Below are 20,721 nucleotides of genomic sequence, written 5' to 3' on the forward strand. Positions count from 1 at the left end.
ATATGGTTAGGTAGAAGCGACAAAAGTCTAATTTGTGTGGACCTGCACTTTGAAAAAATAAAGGTCAACACCTGACCTGAACAGGTGTCCATACCTCAGATTGGGCACAACGAAAGAAAGTAAGTGTCAACAACATTTAATGCCAAAGGAACACGTTCAGGTACCACCTTTTCGCTTGCTTTGGGATTGGGAAAATCCGCTGTTGGGCCCGCAACCTTCCAAAAAGTATTTTTTTTTGGTTTGGTTAACCATAGATTTTAATGAGCAATACCTTAAACGATGCCTAATTAATGCGTCCATCTAAAACTAATAATGCATGCCAAGAAATATTTTTTCGACTTTTCCCGAGTTTTTAAAGTCAAAATTTCGGAAAAAAATATAAATTATCTAATTTGAATTTGAAACCCTAATATCTTTCAGGCGTTAAGCTGCAGCTACAAAGTGTCTGGGTTGGATTTATAGCTGCAAACCTAAATAAAAACACAACTCTTTAAAAAATGTTAAATCCCGAAATCTATCAAAAGTCATTTTGGGCCACAGCGAAAATTTCGTGTAGACTAGTGTAATAAGCCGGACCGTTAAAATATATTTGTGAAGAGAATTTTGCTAGGCTCAGAGCCGTTTGGGAGAAGCTCAAACAAACACCGGGGCGTGGCAAAAGTTTGAAAGAAACTTGATTCAGTGTGATATCTTATAAGTCTGGAAACAACATTTGGTTGCTTATATTATATATTTAAAATTGTATGGTTGTTACTCACAGCGTCTACTTCCTCAGCATCATACCAGACATTTATATATTCATGTTTTAGTGCCTTGTCTACAGATATCCTCTGTTCTGGATCAATTACAAGCATTTTACTAAGGAGATCTCTGGCGTCTGCAGCTTTCCTTCGACTATTTTGATTATTATCGTTTGGAAATAATCCATCAGGAAAAAGTCTATCAAATGAATATCCAGTGTACCTAGGACGATTTTCCACATAATTTCGTACAGTTGGTTGTAAGCGTTGCATAAATGATGGAGATGGTGTACCTAATTGCTCTAAAATAATTAAGAAAATTATCTTTACTTGCAACAACTGAACAATATATTTATATAGGAGTATTTACCAATAATTTTATTCCACTGATCTATATGATCTGTTCCAGGGAAGAGTACCCCACCTCTTATCATTTCACCCATAATGCAACCGACGGACCATATATCAACGTTCTCAGTATACCCCATTCCCAAAATGACTTCTGGTGCCCTGTAGTAGCGGGTTACTACATATGGAGTCATCATAAAGGTAGTTCCTGCAGTGCGAGCTAGTCCAAAGTCTAAAATTTTTAGAGTACAGTCGGCCTTTACAACTATATTGGATGGTTTTAAGTCCTGTGGAACATATTAATTTAAAAAATAAATACTGATTTAATATACATATGTTTCTATGTATGTAATATGTATGGTTACACAGTAGGTTCAGCAAAATAAATGGACACCCCTTAGTTTTTTATCTCGGCTTAGATAGTAATACATATTTATCTATTTATTTTTATTTAAAAAAAAAATAAATAGAATTATAACAAACTAAAAAAAAAAATTATACCGATGCCATTAATATCGTCATTGATCAATTATTGACTGCAAGAAACCTGCTTAAGTTTCTGCGAGTAAGCTAACTATAACCATAGTTAAACTTTTTGATTTTCACCAATCGTTACTTCAGTAAATAAAAATAAAAAATACCTTATTATCAAAATGAAATTGTTTCTAAGTTTCAATTATATTTGAAAAAATCGAGGAATTTTTGAAAAATGTATGTATATTTAACAAAAATATTTAACTTTCTTTTCGTGGTAGTAAGCCCTAAACATTGAACTAAAAATTTCAAAAAAAAAGTTGTAATTTTGTTTGCTAACAAAAAATTTTTTATCTGGAATATGAATGTAATATAGTCTTAAGTACGCTGGCATGCACACTTTTGTTAAATTTGTTAACAAATAGTAAGTTATCAGGTTTCTGTGATTGCCAAAAATATTCTCTGGAGTCTATCTTAACTTATACTGCTCCGGTTTTCGTAAATTTGTGCGATTACGATTTTGAGACAATTCGTACGAATTGAAATTATATGCGCTCCGGTTTTCGTAACTTTTTGCTATCGATAGTGTCTCATTCCCAAATTGTTTTGTGATATTTGTCTTGAAAACAATCTTTTTATACCCGTACTCAAAAAAGAGTTAAGGGGTATATTAGATTTGTGGTAAAAGTGGATGTGTGTAACGCAGAGAAGGAAAATTTTCCGACCCCATAAAGTATATATATTCTTGATCAGCATCAATAGCCGAGTCAATCTCTGTTCGTCTTGATGAGCGCCTAGATCTCGGAGACTATAAGAGCTAGAACATCTTAAAACGCAGTATCGTAGAGAATTACCACATCTACCAGATTGCCGAATATGGATCAGATCGGATCATTATTATGGCCAGAATGAAGAAATTCATTTCCAGTTGCCAAATCGATGGCATATTTAACTACAATATTTTTCTATTTTTTCTGAGATTCCTACTCGTTTCTTCTCCTGAAATATGAATTTATCCAACTTAGTTGTAGAATGAAACGAGAAGGAACGTAAGAGTCGCTTCTGGGGACGCGACTCTACTTATACCCGTACTCAGATATAGATAGATAGATAGATAGATAGATATTTTATCGGTCAAATGGGAATTCGCAATTTATTGTTGCTTAGGTTTATTTTGGTGAGGTGCCATTATTAAATATATTAGGATATACGAAAATAAACTACTTTCAGTTATATAAATTTAAAACATTAGCATATTTTTTTTATATTTTTCCCACTCATACAAGTTTTTATTTATGTGCAATTCGTTTCAACCGGTTTCAAGTCATAAAAATCTTGCGATTTACGAAAACTGGAGCACGATTTGTTTGATTTAATAATAAAAACGCAACTTTTTGCGATTGCGATAACCGGAACATGGCTGATAATGCCACCATACTCCCATCAGATGAAAGTATGTTTGTGCTATAGGGTGCAATAGGGTGTGCCGAAAGTACCAAACCAAAACCGGATCCTGCCTGTATAATAATGTGTTTCTAAATAAAGACCAAATTAAAAACGAGAAGGAACGTGTGAGTCGCTTCTGGGGACGCGACTCTACTTATACCCGTACTCAGTCAGTAGATACATTTTTGAGCTTATGATTTTTAAGAATTTTAGAAAAAAAAAATTTACATTTTACATTTTTTTGCTACATATGATATCTACATCTACATATACAATGTATATTTTACATCTAATATGTAGATTTTACATGTTCCAATTAGATTCTACATCTCCTCCGCTAGGGGTTGCTCGCGCACTGAACGCGGCAGAATGTGTGAGCGAGAAGGAAAATGAGATGCGTTGTTGGCGGCGGGAGGGGGAGCGGAAGCAACTGAAAATTAATTTCTTCATTCTGGCTATAATTATGATCCGATCTGATTCAGATTCGGCAATCTGGTAGATATGGGCATTTTCTACGATACTGCGGAGGAGGGCGGAAGGGGGCGGGGCGAAATTTTGAAATACACTTGTAGCAGTGTGATATCACATGAGTCTGGAAACCAAATTTGGTTTCTCTAGCTCTTATAGTCTCTGAGATACAGGCGCTCATCAAGACGGACAGACGGACAGACGGACGGACGGACAGACAGACATGGCTATATCGACTCGGCTATTGATGCTGATCAAGAATGTATATACTTTATGGGGTCGGAACATTTTCCTTCTCTGCGTTACACACATCCACTTTTACCACAAATCTAATATACCCCTTAACTCTTTTTTGAGTACGGGTATAAAAAATGTTTGTAAATAAAAAAAAAAACACTAGCATAAAAAAAACAATAGTCCACTAAAAACAATTTGGAGACCCAAATCTATCAGAAAATGTATGAGTGATCTCAGGGCTTTTTTTTATCTATTCTTAAAAATATTTTATTTTCGTCCTTTTTCTCGAAGACATTTGTATGATATTGTGACGAATGGACGAAAGAGGCAATATTTATGTTTATCTTTATCTTAATATACTCTAAATTATATATTAATATGTATATTGTACTCTGTGTATAATTCCAGCTGAATGTAAATGTTTAATTCCACACAACATTTGATATAGCAAATATGACATTCTGTCATGATCCAAATCCATTTGAATAACTTGGCAGAGATTAGCGTCCATTAGCTCCATTACAAGGTAAACGTCTTGAAAATCTTCTAAATTTCGTTGCGGAGTAAAGGCATTAAGTAAGCCAATAATCTAATAAGAAAATTAGTTGTTACAGAATTGAAGTGAAATTTCTCATGTTGTGTATTTACGTTTTTATGGTTTACAAGCTTCATTAATTTGAATTCTCTATATGCTCTCTTAGCATGGGTTACATTCTGGAATGGTCGCGATAACTTCTTAATGGCCACGTTTTGCTCAGTAACCGTATCGTAAGCAGCACTAGAAAAACAAAATTTTTTACAAATTAAGAAATATGATTTTAAGTATTAGAAATTCATTAAAAACTTTATTTGTATACCTTAAAGATTCGAAGGTCAATACGAATTTTTAATATATGTATTTGAATCTACCCAGTTACTGGCAATAAACTTGTTATTCGGTTCACAGATAGTCTCCCAAACATGTACAGTAGGCTGGTCCAAAATTTGACCAAAAAATTAATTTTTTGTTTTTTTTTAAAGGGACAGCACCCCCAATTCTATTCTTTGTTATTCAATAACATTTTTTTTCAAATTTTTAGTTTAATGTTTGGGCCCGGGGAACAAGTTTTTTAGTTAACTTAGACACTTTTTTAATCTAAGGTTTTTGTTTTTTTCTGTTAAAAAATTTTTTGATAAGTGAATATCAAGAAGTTTTGCTGAGGTTGATATATTTAGTTAACTAGTTCGCAAAAACTTGTGCAAGTTTCTTGCTGCCAATAACTTATTAATGACGATATGAATGGTATCAATATATATGCAATAGATTTCAGCAATTACACTAGTCAACACTAGAATTAGGCTGTGGCCCAAAATTTAAATTCTTATAGATTTCGGGGTTTAAAATTTTTTAACGAATTGTGGTGTTTTTTTATGGTGTAGTTTTTCTTTAAAGAATTTTTTTTTTTTTTTTTGCTTTTTTCAGAGGTAGTGCTTCTTTTGCTTCTTTTGCTGCCCAATGCAACTATAAATAATACCCAGACACGTTGTAACTGCAGCTTAACGCCTGGAAGATATTAAGCTTTTAAATTTAAATTTCATCATTTTTTTGCGGCATTTTTCCAAAAATTTACACTATAAAGTCGGGAAAAGTCGAAAGTTGACCGTTTATCCATAGATTCTAATGAGCCCAATTAATGCGTCTATCTAAAACCAAAAATGTTGGCCAAGAATTATTTTTTTTTTTCGACTTTTCCCGAGTTGTTAAAGTCAAAATTTCGAAAAAATATACCGAAAAAAATGATGAAATTTGAATTTGAAAGCTTAATATCTTCCAGGCGTTAAGCTGCAGATACAAAGTGTCTGGGTACGATTTATAGCTGCATTTGTCAGCTTTTAAGAACTGCTTAGTGATAAGCTACTTAAGTTATGTGAAAAATAAAAGCACTACCTCTGAAAAAAAAATAACAGATTTAAAAAATTAAAAAAAAAATTACACCATAAAAAAATAATAAAGTACTACACAAAATTTTAAATCCCGAAATCTATCAGAAAAAGTCATTTTGGTTCACAGCCTAAATCAAAAGTTAAATTTTTTCGAGTAGTGTTATCCAACTCATTCAGCAACAAATTGTTTTTTGAATTTTCTTGATTCAAATTTTTTGGAAAATTCGGTAGCAACCTCTAAAAAATTATAAAAAAAAATAAAATCATGTAAATTATTATTAAATCTAAGGTAAAAAAAACTAGGGGGTGTCCTGTTTGAATTTCGAAAAAAATATTTTTTGGACCAGCCTAATGTACAGTATCATTTATCCACAAGATTAGTTTCCGGTCAATAACCGAAACATTAGTGGGAATAATCTGGGCTACGGCAAAAAAGATGCAAATAACATATGTACATCGGGAAATGCAAAAGACGACTTTTCCTTATGCGACCGACAACTGACGACGGACGACTTCTCGACTTTACAACTTATTCTCGAATGTTTTCGCTCTGACCTCTCGTTCTCATCTAATATCTGCTTCTTCTTTGTCTTCATATTACCCATTACCCATAAACTTTTAATCGCGATTTTAGTGTTTTTGAGTCAATATTTAATATTTTGTGTGCTGCGCTACTGAGCTTCTTCAGTAGCGTTGTTTTGCGAAATTATTGAAGAGACGACGATTTTTAAGTATATATATATATAAGTATATAGTTTAGTATATAAGGCGATACAGAGTCGAAGGGATAGTTAGCTGGATTCAAGACGGGGTCAGATTGAATGCGAACGAGAGCGACAGATCGAGAGAGTGATAGCGAAAGGCGATAGAAAGAAAGGTGCAAGATGAAGACGCGAGAGAACGGCTGCATAGGGAAGTTGTGAGCCGCGGCTCTACTTTCATACCCGATGCTCAGTCACTATATGTATATGTGTGTAATATTATGATTTATGTAACTCACACAATACGTTAAGACAAAAGTCGAGCAACATTCAGTCCCACCAAAACGACAAGTTTTTGTCTCGCGGCTAGCCCCTGACCAATGATTCTTCCCGCTCTACTTCTACCCATCCCAAAAAACTAACTTCCCCTCCCTTTTAGTTCCTACCAGAGTGCTAGAGGCTTACGTAGTAAGCTCAGCACCCTCTTTCTGGAGAATCTCACATTTTCGTCCCAGTGGACTCAAACTTCACGTCGGAACATTTCATAGTTAAGGTTCAACAGAATTCCTGTGCGTAAAACTGATTCATTCCATTTTCATTACTTACTCCTGTTCATAGTGACCGCCACGATATTTAAGTTAGCGATCTCAAAGCAACACTGGGCATGTACACTACTGCTCCGGGGATCTATCGACGCTAGAAATTCTTGAGTCTTGTTCCTATATTCCTCATGAGTGCGTCTCCATACATTCTCAGTACACAGTATCACAAAAACATATTACTGCTCAATAAATAACTTGAACAGCTCCATTCCACCTTTTTCGGATATCTTACTAAACGAGCATCACCTGTCTGCTTTAAAAACTGTTTCAGATATCAGATAAAGACCATATGGTGATTTAAACTTGCCAAGTGCTGTTTGGTCTTAGGTAAACGAGTCTTATAATCTTGTGCCCATGTCTCGACATGACTTTATCGACAGCTTGCTAGACCTATCCCTGTCTCAAGTCAACCATGTGAAAAATTCTTTGGGTCGATTGCTTGATCTGTGCCTTTTCTCGGATCCGACCATAGCGTTGCTAACCCGAGCCTTTCCGCTCACTATACCTGAAGACTCGTACCATCTTACATTCGAAATGTTGGTCGATATTGGGCCTACTGTATTGGATCGAACGGGTAGGCTATCTGAACGTGTCCGCTGCTTTCGTAAAGCCGAGTTTACGAAGCTTAATAACCTCATTAGGGGTTTTGATTGGTCCGCTCTGTACTTGTGCACTGACGTTATGAAAGGGACAAACATTTTTTAAAATAAATTGACACATTTTTTAATTTTTGTGTCCCACTTTCTTGTCCGGTTAGATCTGGAAAGCCTCCTTGGTTTACCAAAGAGTTATCCAGTTCTCTTTCTCGCTATGTAATAGCTAGGTCAAATTTCTCCGTTATTAACGCTCAATGCGGCCAGGCGAAAATCCTCCAGCTGAACCCTCCCAAAGGGTGCCGGCCGGGCAATGGGCACTGCATTACCCCGGATCGGGTAATGCATTGCCGTTTGCTCTGTCCGAGGTAATGCAGTGTCTAGCTAAGGCCAGGTCCAGGTCTTCCCGATATAAAATTGGGGGAACTGAACCATGGCCATGGCTGGAGGTGCCTGGCGGACAGGCATAAAACGCTAGGGGGTGGTCCCCCGATAAATATTAACCACATGGACCGGAGTAAGGATCAAGCAGGGACTGGGATGTCAGTCAAAACGTCGGTGGAAAGCGTGACTGCTACCACCGGCGGGCACGGGGAGGAGCAATCCTCTCTGCGTGTCGCCAGCGGTCACAACTCTGATATGGCGGGAGCAGGTCATATTAGTTTTAAAGCTACTGCCACCAAAACGCCTCTCTGCAAGCTGAGCCGCACGAGTGCCGTGGTCGAAACAGACTCGGACCTGGAGAGCGTGCTCAGCGTAAGCAGAACGGAGGAAGAGAGCCTTCTCCGCTCGCCTGAACCAGGTACCAGCTCCCTGCGTAGGGAAGGGCCGAAGCGTTCTAGGGAGGGGATGAAGGCTAAGGCCCAATACAAGGCGGCGCTCAAGATCCGAAGCCGGCTCCAAGGCAGAGAAGACATCTCCCAAGAGGAGAAGTCCAAGCTAGCCTGGGCCGAGCAGAAGGTAGAGGAGGGCCGCCTACACTTTGCACAAATGCCGCAAATGAAAGCGACGAAGGGGGAATTTGCCAACAAGGTGGAGGAGATTCTCGCCACCAAAAGGCAACGCTCGACCGAGAGCGTCAGTAAGGACACTCCGGCGAGCAAGCGGCAACGCGGGCCCAAAGGGGTGGGACCTCCACCCAAAACGGCAAAGAAGCCCAAATCCAAGGCGAAGGTCAATGAGGTGACCAAACGACACCTGATCCTGGCACTCATTGACCGGAGCGATGGGAATGGCAAGATGACGGAGGCGCGGTGGAAGATGGTGCACGCGCAGCTCGTAGAGTCGCTGTTCGGAAGAATGGAGGAGGACCCAACAGCCCCCATGCCCACGTTCGATGATGCTGGGTGGCTTAACGGGGTCAAAATACTGAAATGTATGGACGACCCCACACTCAAGTGGCTGACGCAAACGGTCTGCCAAATGGAGGCGATGTGGGAGGGGGCCAGACTGGAGGTTGTGGACAGGGAGCTAATCCCGTCCATACCAAAGGCGAAGGTACTCTTCCCCATCGCAATCCAAGGAGGCCGTGCGCTGAGGCTGCTACAGCGGCAGAACCCAGACGTGCCAACGGCGAACTGGAGGATCTTGCACATTGGGAGCCCACTACCCAACGGGGCCCAGAGTGCGATCCTCCAAATCAGCAAGGAGGCAGAGGACCTGCTGTACCCCAGATTCGGGAAGATGGCGTGGGGCATGGGTAGCGTATACCCCCGCCTCAAAAAGCGCCACCCCGAAGACAAGGACACGCACACCCTGCAGGCAGGCGAGTTGGAGAAGGACCTCGGTCTGGAGTCCATCGTGGAGGCCGCTCAGGGTATGGCGCTGGACGACTCCGAAGAGGAGGAGGACGGAGACCTGACAGTAATAGTCAACCCGTCGAGTGTAGTTGAGCCAGCCTCCCATGTCAGGGAGGGTGCTGCAGCTCAACCTACATAAAAGCAAACTCGCGTCGACGGAGCTCCTCATCGCCATGGAGCAAGGGCCCGTCGACATAGCTCTGGTCCAGGAGCCATGGATTGCCTCTGGCAACGCTGTGGCCGGACTAAAGTCCTCTAACTACAATCTTTTCCACTCACCATCGGTAAGCAGGACCAGAACCGCCGTACTTGTACGAAAGGGCATCCATGCTTACCTTTTGTCTCATTACAGCACTGATGACCTGACTGCTGTGATGCTAGAAAGCGAGGAAAAGCACCTTATGGTAGCTTCCTGCTATATGGCACACGACAGGCCAGCACCACCGGAAGAGCTAAGGAGTCTGGTGACGGATGCCAGCCCGAAAGACCAGCAACTTCTGGTTGGTACGGACGCCAATGCCCACCACAGCGTGTGGGGAAGCACCGACATCAACGACAGAGGTGAGTCACTTCTAGACTTCATACTATCAACAAACCTAGATGTAGCAAACGTAGGGGAGGAACACACCTTCGTAGGTCCCACCTCGTCCAACGTACTAGATCTAACACTCGTAACGGGAAAGAGTACTTTGGTATCTGGCTGGAGAGTCCTTGAAAGACCATCCTTCTCAGACCACAAGTACATTCAATTCAAGTGCGAATTTAAACACTCTCCGCAGATAACTGTTTATAGAAACCCCCGGAACACAAACTGGGAAAAGTTAAAAAAAACAGTTACTTCGAAGCTCGCGACTCGCCCGGGCACAGTGAAATCCCCGGAAGACATAGAAACGTCCCTAGAGACCCTGTCCAAGGAACTACTGGATGCGTACCACGCATCATGTCCACCCTCGAGAACGAAAAATAGGACCAAAGCACTCTGGTGGAACCGGGACTTATCGCTTCAAAGAAACAACCTCAAAGAATTCTTCAAAATCGCCAAACAGGCGAACGAGGAGATAATCAATGAGGAATACAAAATCCTACTCAGGGAGTACAAGAAGGAAATACGCAGGGCACAAAGAAACTCGTGGAGGAACTTCTGCTCCAATATCGAGAAAGTCCCAGAAACGGCTAGACTTCGAAAGCTGCTATCAAAGCAACCTACCATACAGAGTCAGCTGAAGCGAGAAGATGGACAGTGGACTGAGGGCAGTGAAGAAGCCCTAACAGGATGCACCGAGGTTGCTGACGCTACAACGCATCAGGACCTAGTAACTGAGGAAGACAGGTCCCCCAACAGGTCTCATATCGTCTAAGCAAATCCACTGGGCTATAGACTCCTTTGCGGGTACAAAAGCACCTGGACTAGACGGTATATTCCCAGCCATGCTACAGGTGACCAAAGACGTGATCACCCCATGGCTCTCTGCAATATACTCAGCTTACCTGAGCACAGGCTATATCCCTATCCAATGGAGGACCTCGAGGATTGTCTTCCTTCCAAAGGCAGGAAAGTGCAGCCATATGAGCCCCAAGGATTATAGACCGATAAGCCTTACATCCTTTCTACTCAAAACACTGGAAAAGCTGCTGGATCTACACATCAGGAATGATGTAGGGAGACTGATGTCAACCAACCAGCATGCCTACACCAAAGGGAAATCGGTAGAGACGGCACTGCACTCGCTAGTAGCCACCATCGAGAGAGCCCTCCATAATAAAAAGTATGCTCTAGGAGTGTTCGTAGACATATCCGGAGCATTCAATAACGTCACTACGAACGCTATTATGGACCGCCTAGAAGCGACCAACACACATCCCGCAATCAACCTCTGGATAAAGAACCTTCTAAGTTGCAGACGGGTGAATCAGAGTGGGGCACCGCTTCCATGGTGAGGGCGGCGCATAGAGGCACACCACAAGGTGGGGTCCTGTCGCCCCTCCTGTGGAACCTGGTGGTCGACGACTTAATAAAGAGATTCGAGAGGAGAGCCCCAAAAATAACAGCCTATGCAGATGACATAAGCATAATTATTACGGGAGTATGTCCATCGACCCTCAGCTCCATAATGGCATCAACACTCAGGGAGATATGTGAGTGGGCAGGAAAAGTAGGACTCAGTATCAACGCGGACAAGACGGACCTCATCCTCTTTACCAAGAGATACAAGGTAAACCAGGCTGACCCCGAGAGCACAAGTCAAATACCTCGGCATAGTACTGGATAGCAAGCTGGCATGGAGGCCCAATGTAGTGGAAAGGGTGAAGAAGGCCACCATTGCGCTATACGCATCCAAGCAGCACATGGGGCCTGTCACCTGCTCTAATGCACTGGATCTACATCTCGGTGGTGCGACCGACTCATGGGGCCCGACGATTGGAAAAGGGGTCGGGACCAGACTCAACACCTCAACATCTACACTGACGGCTCCAAGATGGAAGGAGGAGTAGGAGCAGGCATATACTGTACAGACCCTGAGATAAGGCTGTCCTATAAGCTACCGGACCAATGCAGCATATTCCAGGCGGAAGTCTTCGCCATACGGAAAGCGGCAGAGGCTGCTCAGTCTACGGATCGTCCACACGACGTGATCAACCTGTTCGTGGACAGCCAGGCGGCGATAAGATCCATGCAGTCGTCGGCGGTCAGTTCCAGAAATGTCTTGGCAAGCAGGGAGGCACTAGATACCCTAAGCACGACAAAGTCAGTGCGGATCTACTGGGTTCCCAGCCACCAAGGCATCGATGGCAACGAGATGGCGGACGGTCTGGCTAAGGACGGCGTCGGGCTGGAAAACGACAGAACTGAGAACGTGCCTGTCTCCCTTAGAACGCTCCAAAGCGATTTAGAGAAACGGGCCGACACACAGGCAAGAAGCAGGTGGAGCAGAACCACCACCTGCAGAACCTCAAAAACCATGTGCAAGGAGCGCAACAGGAAACTCAGCCACTACATACTGCACCTCCCACGGAAGGACTGCAGAATGTTGGTGGGAATACTCACAGGTCACTGTCTGGCCGCGGCACATGCTGTCAAACTAGGCATCACCAGCAGTGGCCACTGCAGGAAATGCGAGGAATCCGGGTCAACTGAAACCCTGGAACATCTCATCTGCAACTGCCCGGCTCTCTCAAGGGCTAGGAGAATATACCTGGGCACCCCGGTACTGGCATCACTGGAAGATGCCTCCAAGAGGACGCCAGGGGAACTGCTAGCCTTTGCCAAAAACACCTCGATCCTTAAGGACTTCAAAACCTCATAAATACTTTCGAAACGTTCATACACTCCCATCCGGACAACTAAGGGCCATATTGGCCTATGCGTGGCCCCGTGAAGGCCGTCTGGGTTAACCTAACCTAACCTAACCTAACGCTCAATGCTATAAAAATTACCTATCTCGATGCAGGATACGATTTTCACAGGACCCTAAACAGTTTTACAGCTTCTTAAAAAGTAAGCGTAGAACGTCCGCACATCCATTCTCGCTATCAATGATCAGGCAATTGCCGATCTTTTTGCCACATTTTTCCAAACAACCTATTCTCATGAAAGCTACTCTGGTCGGCAGTATACATACAGTTTACCAAGGTCGAATTGCATTTTCAGCCCCTTGTTAAATGAAAGCTCGCTGCTTCATGATCTTCGACTAGTTAAGCCGGTGTTTTCACCAGGTCCCGACGGAGATCCCGGCTGCGTACTCAGGTACTGTGCCGACACTATGTGTGGACCCCTGCTTAAACAATTCACCCTATCCATTAACACTTCATGCTTCCTTCATGGATTTCTAGCTACCTTCGTTCTAGATCGCAAGAGTCCTCTTCAAAAACTCCTTCTCTTTACCTATTAAGGTTACTTCTGGAGTACCACAGGGCAGCCATCTTTTCACACTTTTTATTAATGACCTGACTTCAGTATTCTCTTGAGAGAATTACTTTGGTTGATGATCTTGGTGTTAGACTAGACCCAAAGTTAAAGTTTTCTGAACACATTTCTACCGTGGTAAATAAGGCCATAGTGCTTGGGTTTATAAACAGGTGGTCAACAGAATTTGATGACCACTAATATATCGAAGACTCTCTATATCTAGCTTGTTCGATTTTAGAGTACGGTTCTTGTGTATGGTTCCCCCAGTACAAAGTACACCAGGACCCTATAGAATCAGTCCAGAAAAACTTTTTAATTTTTGCTCTGCGTGGCCTTAACTGGGATGCAGGTGTCAGACTGACATCTTACTCTCGTAGATTGCTTTTAATTAACCTTTACAACTTAGTTAGTCGTAGAAAAATGCTTGGTGTGATTTTTATGCACAACCTGATCAAGGGTGACATAGATGCGGCAGCGTCCGTCGGTCTGTTGGGCGGTAGGAGAGACTGCTTTTCTGCCTTGGCTGCGCGCTTCATAGGCTTCGGCTTGGTGTCTTATGGGCCACTTGATGGTGCAGTCATTGCATATCAACGTACAGACAAGTCAAATGATTGATAGATTGATTACACTACTCGACAAAATCCAACTTTTTTTTTTCCTTAAGGATCCAAACCAACCTTTTCTGATAGATATGGGACTTTAAATTTTTTTAAAGAATTATGGTTTTTTTTCTAAAACAGAACTTTTTAAGAATTTTTGAATTCTGGTATTTTTTTGTATAGCTTTTCTAAGAGGTAGGGCTTCTTTTTTTCCCATAACTCTAGTATCTTACTTCTGTTTGTAAAGAACTTTGCTATTTTGAAAAGATAATTAAAACAGCTACACGGCAAGCCCAAACACTTTGTGATTTTAGCTTACCGTCTGGGAAATAAAAAGCATTGAAATGCAAAAATTATAATTATAATTATAAAATTATAATTTTTGTGTGCTATTTTTACCGAAATTTTGACTTTAACTCAAGAAAAGTCGAAAAAAAAATTATATTCTGTGTTCTTTATTTTTTTGTGTATAGGTGCATTAATTAGGCGTCCTTTAAGGTATCGCTCATTAAAATCTATGGAGAAACTTTGGAGCTAAAATTCGTTACCCAAAAATAAAAAATGGAAAATATTAAAAAAAAAATACCTTTTTGAAGGTTGCGGGCCCAATTGGCAAAAAGTCAAAATTTCGTAAAAAAAATACCGCACATAAGTTTTGCACTTCAATGCTTCATATATCCCAGACGGTAAGTTGAAATCAAAAAGTGTTTGGGCTTGGCTTCTAGCTGCTTTAATTATCTTTTAAAATTGCAAAGTTCTTTACAACCAGACGTAAGATACTAGAGTTACGTGAAAAAGAAGCGCTACCTCTGAAAAAAGCTTTAAAAAAATACCAAATTTCAAAAATAAAAAAAGTTCTGCCATATAAAAAAAAATTGTTATCAAACCATTTCTAAGCCCTAAGTCTTTAAGAAAAAGTTGGTTTTGTTCCTTAAGGAAAACTCGTGTGAAGTAGTGCTATTTAAATTGTTTTTTAAAGGATTTTTTTGTAGATTATTTCTATGGTTGCTATCCCGAGCTTTAACAAAATTAAGAAATTGGAATCAAACATTACCCATGCTTTCTAAAGGAAGCCCAATCAAACAAGGGTGGGTTTTTGATGTATGAAAATGTGTTTTATAAAGCTTAGCCAGATTAATGACTACATTAATATCTGTAATTTTCCATTGCAAAGATGGATATGCAAGGGATATCTTTCCAGTTTAAATTTATTCAAATCAACTTACCATACTATTCCTTGGGCACCAGATCCTATGGGCCTTAGGTTAATGTAGCGACTATGAATTGTAAAATTAGTATCGCCCACTTCTACAGTATAGTGTTGGTGTTGAGCTGCCATTTTATATTGCATATATATATACGAATATACAGATGTAATTCCTTTCAATATTAATTAATGACCAAATCAGCCTGAAAAAAAGGACTGAATTTTATAATATGATTACATTTGTTTAAAAGTTGAAAATCGAATCCAAAAATTCCGAATTATCGATATTTTTATATCAATTTTGATTTCCAAAAATTAATTATGATTTTTTTTCCAGCCAAAAATAAGCTATTCACTTTTTATACCCGTACTCAAAAAATAGTTAAGGGGTATATTGTATTTGTGGACTTTAGATAGAAAATTGAAATAGAAAATTTGTGGATGTGTTCAACGCAGAGAAGGAAACGTTTCCGACCCCATAAAGTATATATATTCTTGATCAGCATCAATTGCCGAATCGATATATCCATGTCCGTCTGTCCGTCCGTCTGTCTGTCCGTCCGTCTGTCCGTCCATCCTTCTGTCCGTCTCGATGAGCGCCTAGAGCTCAGAGACTATAATAGCTAAAGCAACCAAATTTTGTTTTCAGACTCATGTGATATCACACTGCCACAAGTGTATTTACAAATTTCGCCCCGCCCCCTTCCGCCAACACAAAGGACGAACATCTGTGGCAGGCACAATTTTAAAGATACGATAAAACTAAAAGCGCAGTATCGTAGAGAATGACCATATCTACCAGATTGCCGAATGAAGAAATTAATTTTCAGTTGCTTCCCCCGCCTCATACAGCCAGAGACCCGCTACTCACTCTCTTTCTCGCTCGCACACTCTAGCGGATATGTAGAATCTAAATGGTACATGTATAATCTACATGTTAGATGTAGAATATACATTGTAGATGTGGATAACAGATGTAGCAAACAAAATTTAAACTCTAACTTTTTTTTTTAAATTTTACATAAATAATAAGCTCAAAATTTTATATACTCAGTACGGGTATAAGTAGAGTCGCGTCCCCAGAGGCGACTCACACGTTCCTTCTCGTTTTTTCATTATTTTACAGTTCTTTTAACAGTTATTATGTTAAAGTTAAAAAAAAAAATTCAATTTTGACTGAGCTTTTCTGATACGACTGTTGACATAATCGTAAAAGGATTTTGTATTTATATTAAACAGCCGAGTCAATATAGCCATACCCTTCTTGATGAGATCCTATTTTAGAGCTTATGAATATCACACTTCATCAATATTCTTCAACTTATCATGATTTCACCCGCCTTACAATCGTGACTTAGCTTGGGCATCCACAGTATCAAAGAAACAGAAAAAGTATTGAAAATAAGCAGGTATTTTACATGGATCTAGGCGCATAGTTGGCAAACCGCCGAAAAATCAAAATTAAGTAATTTTCGGATAAAATAAAATCTGATAATGAAACCAGTCATTAATATTGATTAAGTGGAATGAGGGTTTTAGTAGTTAAGCTTTTCATCGTCGTCATAGCACATACTGAAGCACATAATAATAATAAGACTATACAATACCAAGATGGTGCATGAGGGACCGACATGCGCTTCTATAGCGGGGTTTTTCGTGACGCCCCGTAGACAGTGGGTCTTTTTCACCAATGTTTCGTCGGCCCGCTGCCTACTCGGCTTGGTCTGTTTAGCTCGTTTTTACAGCTAAGTAAGTCCCAGAACCCTGGAGAAATACAAAGGAGCAGAATATACATACTTTTCGGTACCCTCGCAAACGGTAATACCCAAAAAGACAATAATAAATTGCATGACATGCAAATGTTCTCCAAGAGTAGATCTACTGCTCTTCGCCAAAGACCTTGTGGGCTGCCAAAGGCATTAACGAACAGCCGGAGCAGAGCAGAGTACGAATAATTAGTGGTCAAATTGTTCTTATCAGTTAAGCAAAGCATTCAAGGAAATGTTTGTTATTATTGTTGTTGTTGAAATACAACAAAACTTTTTGTTTCTAATGTTAAGAGAATAAAATGATCTTTCAGAGAAAAATAAGTTCGCATGTGTTATCTACATTAGTATTGAAAATATCGTCTTTTAAACATTGCATACCCCCTCGGAGAACTACCATCTTGCCGCGATGAGGGGGCCTAGTAAGCGTAAGGAACCCAAGAGCTTTACCGGCGGTAGCGTAATGCTGCCAGAAGGGCCACCCAAGCCGGGCAGGTCTTGGGGGAGCGCCGAAGCTAAAAGTAGTTCACCCTGGCGGTAGGGATAAAACGCATCCGTTATGGGGGAATGTCCAGTAACGAAGAACCAGTTAAGGTGCAGGGAGTCGGAGACCCAGTACCGGCGGTGATTGGGGGTGCGAGCGCAGGCCCCCCGGCGTCGATATCCTGTGACTGCAGGAAACCCGAGATGGCAGTGGAGTGCTTGGCTGCCAAATCGTGTAATGCCACAAGCAACAGAAGGATCCGCAGACAGAAAGGGACGATAGAGGATCTGGAACCGGGAACCACAGACGGAAGCTTCGTCTTCACTGGTCCCTCAGTGTCAGAGGCAGAGTTGGCTACCGCCTTCTCTCGACTCGGATACAATGAGGAGCCGCAGAAGGCGGAGCCACAAGTCACGGCTCCCAATATCCAGGTCGACTCGGGTCCACTACCTGTGACGGATGAGAAGACGGAGGCTGAGACCCTACGCAAACGGCTGTCGGGATACAGGGCATCGGCAAAATACCTCCGTGGTATTAACCAAAGACCCCCCGATACGCTGACGGCGAGGGAAAGGAGCCTCAAGAAGAAGCACGAGCAAAACGTGCGGAGGTACGAGCGGCTTAACGGAGTCGCTCCTACCAACGGAGACAAAGCCCCCCCAAGCGCACACGCGGCGGTGACTGAGGACCCCAAACCGTCGACTTCAGCGTCAGCATCAGCTGGCACGAAGACGAAGGTGGACCAACCCTCAAAGTCATCGCCTGCGAACGCGCGAGGGAGAAAGGGGAAAAAGTTGTCCGGGAAGCAGAGGGGGAAGACCACACCTCTGACGCAGAACACGGCGAGTGCCAAGGCACCACCAACGCCCTCTGTACAGAAGGCACCGGTGGAACCGACTGGTCGAGAGCCAAGGTTCAAGCGACAGAGAACGGACGACTCCACAAAAGCTTCCGAGTCGAAGAAGGCGAAACCAGAGGACATTCTGGCCAGCCTAGGATCGCCGGCCGAGCTGCAGGTAGCCATCATCGACCAAAGTTACCCAGAGGGGAAGATATCGGACGTAAATTGGCTGAAGGCAGGATCGGAGATCCTGACCGCCATGAAGGATGCCATTGTGCGCGCAGATAACCCGTTTGTCTGCGAGTTCAAGGGTATCAAGTGGTATAAGGGAGCCAAAGCAGTGGCCTGTGGCAATGCAGAAACTCTTGAGTTTCTCAAAACCACGGTCCAGGGTTTTGGTGAACTTTGGCCAGGAGCGGCACTCCGCGTGGTCCCGACGGATCAGATTCCCAGGAGAACGATCATGAAGGTGTGGATTCCTCCCCCGATTAAGGCGGATGAGGACACACTCGTTCTGATCAAGGCACAGAACCGGATCCTGGAGACATCGGACTGGACCATCACAAGAGCGATAGCGCGAGACAAGGGGAACGGCAAGGAACTCTGGATCAGCATTGGTCAAGAAAGCCTGGCCAAACTCCTTGCAACGGACTGCCGCATATCCTTTGGTATGGGCACCCTGGCGGTAGCAGTACCGCGACACCCCAGGTCCGCTGAACAGCATGAAGGTGGTGCAGATTAATCTGCATCACTCAAGTGTACCATCGGCGGACCTGCTGCGGTTTATGGAGGAGAAGGCGGTGGACGTGGCCCTCATCCAAGAGCCCTGGATCGTAAGTGAAAGGGTTCGGGGACTGAACGGTCGCGGATACCGCCTTCTCACGCCACACGCCGCGGGTAAGCCAAGAACCTGTATCGTGGTAAGGAACGAGCTTAATGTTCTGTTTTCTTCCAGGTACAGCACTCCGGACCTAACGGTGGCACTATGTGAGAGGGAGGACGGGAAAAACCTATACCTAGCCTCTGCATACCTGCCGTACGAAGAGGAAGACCCACCCTCGGAGGATGTCAGGGCCCTGATTCACCAAGCGCGGAGGGAGGGACTTGATATTGTCTTAGGCTGTGACGCGAATGCCCATCACTCCCTCTGGGGAAGTACGGGCACAAATTCTAGAGGAGAGTCGCTGTTCGAGTACATTCTGTCCACAAATCTTGTTGTGTGCAACCGGGGAGACCACCCCACCTTCCGCAACAGGAACCGTGCAGAGGTTATAGATTTAACACTGGCCTCGAATAGCGACTCCCTTACCATCGATGACTGGCACGTGTCCAGTGAGTGTTCCTTTTCGGACCACTACAGGATAGTGTACAGCATCAAATGGAACAAGGAGAGGCCCAAGGCCTACCGCAATCCCAAGCGGACAGACTGGAACCGCTTCTCCGCAACCGTACAGAAGGTTCTGCCTAACCCACCGGAAGGGGACATAATTCAAACGGAAGCACTAGAGAAAGCTACGCAGACCGTCACTAATGCTCTACAGATGGCGTTTCTCAAATCCTGCCCGATCAGCCGACCCCCAAAGTCCAATCACAACCCGTGGTGGACACGGGAGTTGAGCGAAGTCAGAAAGGAATCGAGGAAACTCTTCAATAAAGCAAAAGTGACAAACACACAGGAAAGTTGGGACGAGTATCGCCGCAGCGTCAATACCTACAAAAACACCTGTAGGAGGGCGAAAAGGGAATCATGGGCAGCCTTCTGCGATGCCATAGATGGTACCACTGAGGCCTCAAGGCTTCGACGCGTACTGTCGAAGGCACCCACCACACCAGGCCTGCTCCGCAGCCAGGACGGTACCTTCGCAGAGAGCAGCCAAGAATCCCTGGAGCTCCTCATGAGTACTCACTTCCCAGGTTGCTCAGATGTCACCGGTGACGAATCCAACGCCACCAACGACACTGAGGATCATCCAGGAGAGGAAATCGAGGATCTCATACGAAATATAATGGCACCAGACAAGATTATCTGGGCCATTAAATCATTCAGTCCCTACAAGTCACCGGGACCGGATGATATCCGACCAGCCATGCTGCAAGCAACTTGCCTGCACCTACTACCATGGCTGAAGAAAATATTCGAAGGATGCCTCCTAACTGGGTACGTCCCCCATGGGTGGAGGGAGGTGAGAGTGGTCTTCATCCCCAAGGCCGGGAAGATAAACCACATCTCCCCAAAGGACTACAGACCCATCAGTCTGTCGTCTTTTTTGCTTAAAACGATGGAGCGACTGACGGATCTATATATAAGAACCAAGCTAGACAAACAAGTGTTCAGTGGAGCTCAGCACGCCTACCTCAAAGGTAGATCAGTTGAGACCGCACTACACGAAGTTGTTGGGCATATCGAAAAGAGTCTAAGCTATAAGGAATATGCCTTGGCGGCCTTTCTAGATATAGAAGGGGCCTTCAACAACGTCAGGATCGAGTCAATAACGGCCGCACTGGCCAAGATTGGCACACACCCGACGGTAACCGGATGGATAGACAGCGTTCTCAGGAGCAGAACGATAAGCGCCAATCTAGGCT

General features: G+C 43.0%; 1 protein-coding gene across 2 annotated transcripts in view; it reads right to left on the minus strand.

Moving 5' to 3' along the window:
• The window catches only part of LOC111076190 (stress-activated protein kinase JNK), a 73,579-nt gene extending 58,332 nt beyond the window's left edge, over positions 1–15,247 (minus strand). For both annotated transcript variants that reach the window (XM_022369874.2, XM_022369873.2), the window contains exons 1-5: positions 15,064–15,247; positions 4,362–4,491; positions 4,105–4,302; positions 1,111–1,375; positions 759–1,042 (exon numbers count right to left, since the gene is read on the minus strand). In XM_022369874.2, the coding sequence (XP_022225566.1) occupies positions 759–1,042; positions 1,111–1,375; positions 4,105–4,302; positions 4,362–4,491; positions 15,064–15,188 (1,002 nt within the window). In that variant the 5' untranslated portion in view covers positions 15,189–15,247. The remainder of the gene's footprint in view (positions 1–758; positions 1,043–1,110; positions 1,376–4,104; positions 4,303–4,361; positions 4,492–15,063) is intronic.
• Positions 15,248–20,721: the final 5,474 nt, after the last annotated feature.

The sequence above is a fragment of the Drosophila obscura genome, unplaced genomic scaffold, assembly GCF_018151105.1.
Source record: "Drosophila obscura isolate BZ-5 IFL unplaced genomic scaffold, ASM1815110v1 contig_199, whole genome shotgun sequence".
Taxonomy (NCBI): domain Eukaryota; kingdom Metazoa; phylum Arthropoda; class Insecta; order Diptera; family Drosophilidae; genus Drosophila; species Drosophila obscura.